The 6187-nt window shown below is 34.1% G+C and overlaps 1 protein-coding gene across 1 annotated transcript in view; it reads left to right on the forward strand.

Annotated features, from left to right (window-relative positions):
* ANKRD13C (ankyrin repeat domain 13C) overlaps positions 1-5814 on the forward strand; it is a gene marked incomplete at its 3' end in the record, with an annotated part of 24346 nt that extends 18532 nt beyond the window's left edge. Inside the window, exon 3 of the mRNA XM_008589751.1 lies at positions 5710-5814. Within this exon, the coding sequence (XP_008587973.1) occupies positions 5710-5814 (105 nt within the window). The remainder of the gene's footprint in view (positions 1-5709) is intronic.
* Between the last annotated feature and the right edge of the window lie 373 nt (positions 5815-6187).

Genomic DNA, 6187 nt, shown 5'->3' on the forward strand with positions numbered 1-6187 from the left:
CAAGATACCACTTACTTTCTTTGCTCATCCATAAGAAGCAACTCCTCAAAGTTAAAGTTTCGTCATGAGATTACAGCAATTCAGTCACATCTTCAGGCTCCACTTCTACTTCTAGTTCTCTTACTGTTTCTACCAAATCTGCAGTTACTTCTTTGACTGAAGTCTTCAGCTCCTCAAAGTCATCCATGAGGGTTGAAATCAACTTCATCCAAACTCCTGTTAATGTTGATATTTTGACTTACTCCCATGAATCATGAATGTTCTTAATGGTCCCTAGAATTGTGAATCCTTTCCAGAAGGTTTTCAATTTGCTTTGCCTAAATCTGTCAGAAGAATCATTATTGATGGCAACTATAGCCTTATGAAATGTGTTTCTTGCTCAGATTTGAGAATCAAATTACTCCTTGACTGGTGGGCTACAGAATGAATATTGTGTTAAATATATTTCTTAATGAGATTTGAAAGTCAAAATTATTTCTTGATCCTTGGGCTACAGAATGGATTTTGTGTTAGCAGGCATGAAAACAACATTAATCTCCTTGTACATCTCCATCAGAGCTCTTGGGTGACTAGGTGCATTGTCAGTGAACAATAATAGTTTGAAAGCAATCTTTTCTTCTGAGCAGTGAGTCTGAAGAGTGGGCTTAAAATATTCAGTAAACCATGATGTAAACAGATGTGCAGTCATCCAGGCTTTGTTGTTCCATTTATAGATTATAGAGCATGGGCAGAGTAGATTTGGCAGTTTTTATTTATTTATTTATTTTTGATGGCTGGCTGGTACAGGGATCTAAACCCTTGACCCTGGTTTTATAACTCCATGTTCTAACAAAATGAGCTAACAAGTCAGCCCCAGATTTAGCCTAATTCTTAAGGGCCCTAGTATTTTCAGATGGTAAATGAGCATTGGCTTCAGCCTAAAGTCACCAACTGCATTTGCCCCTAACAAGAGAGTCAGCCTGTCTTTTGAAGCTTTGAAGCTAGGCATTGACTTTTCCTCTTTAACTATGAAAATCCTAGATGGCAGTTTCTTCCAGTATAAGGCTGTTTCATCTACATTGAAAATCTGTTGTTTAATGTAGCTACTTTCATTGATTTTCTTAGCTAGAACTTCTGGATAACTTGCTGCAGCTTCTACATCAGCACTTTCTGCTTCACCTTGCACTTTTATGTTATAGAGAGGGCATCTTTACTTACACCTCATGAACCAACTTCAGATTTTTCTTCTGAGGTTCCCTCACCTCTCTCAGGCCTTCATAGAGTTGAAGAAAGTTAGGGCCCTGCTCTGGATTAGGCTTTGTCTTAAGGGAATGTTGTGGCTGGTTTGATATTCTGTCCAAACCGCTGAACTTTTTTCCATATCAGCAACAAGACGGTTTCGCTTTCTTATCATTTGTGTGTTCACCAGAATTATCACTTTTAATTTCCTTCAAGAACTTTTCCTTTGCATTCACAACTTGGCTAACTAGTGCAAGAGACCTGCTTTTGGCCTGTCTCAGCTCTTGACATGCCTTTCGCACTAAGCTTAATCATTTCTAGCTTTTGATTTAAAGTGAGAGATGTGTGACTCTTCCTTTTTCTTGAACACTTAGAGGCAGGCCATTGTGGGGTTATTAAGTGGCCCAATTTCAATATTATTGTGTCTCAGGGAATGGGGAGTCCTGAAGAGAGGAGCAAAATGGGAGAAACTGCCAGTCAGAGGAGCAGTCAGAACACAAACAACATTTATTAAGTTCATCTTACATGGGTGCGATTCCTGGTGCTCCAAAACAGTTATAATGGTAACATGCAAGATCACTGATCACAGATCACCATAACAGATATGATAATAAAAAAGTTTGACATATTGTGAGAATTACCAAAATGTGACACACAGATGTGATGTGAGCACATGCTGTTGGAAAAATGGCGCTGATACACTTGCTTGATGCAGGGTTGCTGCAAACCTTCAATTTGTGAAGTGCAATAAAGCAGGGTATGCCTGAACTTAGTTCTATAAATGGCTTTTATGTTATACCATTGTCCAGTCTGTGAGACTCTATTCTCTTTTACCTTCTTTTTTTGAGATATACTGTGCCTTCAGTGATTTCATTATTGTGGGGCACTTTCTGTTTGTATACTAGTTTGTAAACAGAGCAAAAATTTCCTAGGACATTTAAATATTTGTTGATTGAGGAAGAAAGATACCTTAGGACTTTCACACTTTTATTTACTTTCCTTCTCTCACTCAGAAGTCTGATTTTTTCTGAATTTCTGGGTTCGTTTGCCAAAGTTGTCCATGTTGCCTGGAGGTTTTTGAACTATGGATTTGGGTGGAAATGAAGAAGAACATTATAGTTAATTAAGGAAGGCTTCAGGAATCTTTAGGAGATGAAACAGAAAACTAATCTTTAATTCTCATACTTTTGGTTAGAAACTTCAGAGAAAGGTTCTTCCAACCAATTGTTGCAACTTTTAATTCATTCTCAGTCTTTTATAGATCTGCAGTTTATTTTTTCCCCAGTATAGCTCTGGAATTAGTATGTTTTCTCTTTCTCATAAGGATCTCTCTAGATGTTCTGTTACGTCCCAACTGTTCTTTCATCTCATCCACTCTATATTTTATTACCTTTATGGCTCTTATTTATGTTTGATTTCTATTCCTCATGATTTCAGTTTGTTCACACTCAAGTCCTGACTTCTTCCTGGCACATTTATGCATTCTTTAATCCTCAGTGCCCAGTTGTTAACTACCTTGTTTTCTTAGTATTCATTGTTAACATTACTGAGAGAAGATATTTGATTGATCTAGTTCTTTTTTTTTTTAATGTATAAGAATATGCCATAGGTCATTGGGATATCTATAATTATCAGATTTTTTGTTAGTTGCTCATCTCTACTTCAACTGGATTGTGACTGGAGATTGAAGGGCACCCATTCTGCAGAGTCTGTGGCATATCAAAAAACATAGTTTACACGTCTAGCAGAATTTGTAATTCTTATACTAATCTTATACCTTACTTTATACAATTTGGTATTGCTTTAGATGTTGTGCATCCTGCTTTTTAATATTTTTATATTAAAGTTTTTTCTTCTCATGAGTTTTTGGTTATGAATATATGATGTCAAAACAATTGAAATAATACAGTACAAAGGTATATAAAGGCATCATTCTCCACTTCTTTATCTGATGTAATTAACATTTATAGACTGATGGGTATCCTTTCACACTTTACTCCTTACATAAATGCTTAGTTTGTTTTCACTGAAGTAGAATCACTACATATAGTATTCTGGTATATATTTTTTCTTCTCAAAAGTTATAAAATAGCCTTAGAAGTCTGTAGATACCTTCCATGTTTGCATTCCCCTAACTTCTTTATATAGCCCATATACACACATATTTATTTACATAAAACCCAATCGTAGATATTTGGGGGGAAGGGCCATTTGTTTTTATTTTTTTTTTCTTTTAATTCTTTTTAGCTTGGCTCTCCATCATCCCTTCTCCTTACTACCCCCCCCACCCCCAGTTAACATGGTAATCCATGTTAAAACCTGCTGGATATGCTTTTCTCCAGTTGCTCCAAAAGTGTCTTTTATGGGTGTTTTATCTTGAAAGAGAACCCATATGAGGGCTGGTTGGTTAGCTCTGAGTTAGTTAGAATGTGATGCTAAAAACACCAAGGTCCAGCGTTCGATCCCTGTACTGGCCAGCTGTCAAAAACAAAAACAGTCCAGTCGAAGTTCACTCATTGTATTCAGTTGTTACGTCTGATTATTATGATCTAGAGCAGTTTGCCCACTCTTTTTTCCCCCTTCGTGCCCAACTTTTTGAAAAATCTTGCCCAGTTAACTTATAGAATGTCCTCCATCTTGGATTTGCTTGATTATTTTCTACTGATGTTATTTAACTTGTTCCTTATTGTCTGTCTTTTCTGTGAATTGAAAATTAGCTAGAGAGGCTTGATTAGGTACAGGTTAAACATTTCTGGAGAAAATATGGCATTGGTGATGTTAACGATCTTTATATTGCATCACATTAGGAAACAAATAATGTCAGGTTGTTCCACTATTAATGCAGCTAAGTTAGGTCACTTGTTTGAGTTGGTGATCTCTAGATGTTCATATATCTGCTGTAAAGGAACATTTTTCTGTTTGTGATTAGTAAATAATCTTGGGATGATACTTGATGACCATGTGAATATCCTATTTCCTAGCATATAGTGGTTTTAGCATTCAGTAAAGACCGTTGCTCAAACCAGTTATTACATGGGGTGTTGTAATATGCTAATTTTCCAATTTTATCATTTCTTCTGCATTTATTAGATGGCTTGATATTATTCTTCTGTAAAGAACTTATCACTATTTTAATTTTGATGTTATCATGGCCTTACCAGTTGTTTTTATTTTTTCAATGTCTTATAACTAGTCATTCTCTTTGATGTACAATTTACCAAATTTGGCCGGTGATTGACCATTCTAGCTGGCTCATCTCTCCTTTTGACATGACTCTATTCTTTAAAAAATGGCTGTATATTACTTCAATAATATAGATGCAGTATGTGTCTATTATTATGCATGATGGACATTCATTTTATTTTCAATATAGTTGCCACTACAAACAACAGTAAAACATTCTTGTACATATATTGTTTTATACCATTAGCAGATGTTCTTAAACACCTCTGTGAAATATCCGTATTTATTTTACTTTATTCTAATAAAGATACCTGCTACTACAGGTATTCTTTTTATCACTAGGAATAGTAGTAAAGTAGCACCATTCCTCCCCCACCTTACATAACACTTCACACTGTCATAACACCCTTATTTCCTTTAGAGCACTTACCGTTATCTCACATTATTTTTATTTTTTATTTATTAACTTACTTATTGTGTTCAAACATAGTATGTAAGCTCTCCGAAGCAAGACCTTATCTTTTTTTCTTCACTGCTTATATACAGGTAGTTAAAAATGACATATAATAGGAATTTGACTTAATGAATTATTGAATGAGTGAATGGATGGCTGTCCTACCTAAATTTCCCACGAGTCTCAATTAAAAAAATGTTTTTGTCTGTTAATATCCTTTTAAAAAAATTTAATAAGGTTTCTCAACCTGTTGACAGATAGAATGTAACTCTAGACTTGATTACTTGAAAAATGTCCAGATTTATCTTTGTAATCATAAGTAGGTTATTGACATTTTGGGAGCTTTTTTTTGAACTAAAAAGTATAAAATTTGAAAAGTAAGGGTTTATGGAAATACTACTGATTCTCTTTGAAAACATAATTTTTTTTTTCCCTGAAGTTAGTAACGAGCTTTTCATTTGATATTACAGACATGCAAATCCTTTTTTGGGTCTTATTGGATAGTAGATACTTGGATGTAAATTACTCTTGGGGGTTCTTGGGTTATCTTTTTGAGTATGAAAACATTTTCAAAATACTCTTGGGAACAATAATTACGTAACATAATACTTTCTTTGCAGAGATATCCAGTTTATTTTTAGGTAGTAGAAGGGATACTATTTGAATCTGGGGATCTGAAATAACCTGGCTTATATACATAGGAATTTAAAAAATTATTTAATTCTACATAATACAGAATTTATTTCATAGATATACTTATATTAACTTGGTTTAGTAAACCTTTACATGGTACTTATATCTAGAGATTCTAAAAATTAAATAGTGATTGATATTATTACTACTTTATGTTGCAGAATGTGCCCATTTACTTTTGGCTCACAATGCTCCAGTAAAGGTGAAAAATGCTCAGGGATGGAGCCCTCTGGCAGAAGCCATCAGCTATGGAGATAGACAGATGAGTAAGCAATATGAATTACTGTTTTTGATATATATTCTAAAAATATGAAGTGATGCATTTAAAATATTTTTAATTTAGTATAACTTTCCTTACTGTGAACCTTTGCAGTTATCTGTAAACATATACATGAATTATTCATGACTTAACTTGAACATTGAGTAGAACACAAAAAGAATTGAGGAATTATGTTTAAAAGTATGTTGTTTATTATTTCTTTTCCTTTTGTAGCATTCTGTCTTATTTAAATTTTTAAATTTTTTTATTCATCCAGTACAAAGGACTTTTTTCTAAGCTGAGATCTGACTGTCCTTTCTGGCAGCTGCTTAATTGTTTGGATCATTAACTGCAACTAAAAATAATCATGGTGTTATAAC

The sequence above is a fragment of the Galeopterus variegatus genome, unplaced genomic scaffold (assembly GCF_000696425.1).
Source record: "Galeopterus variegatus unplaced genomic scaffold, G_variegatus-3.0.2 Scaffold5636, whole genome shotgun sequence".
NCBI classification, from domain to species: Eukaryota; Metazoa; Chordata; class Mammalia; order Dermoptera; family Cynocephalidae; genus Galeopterus; species Galeopterus variegatus.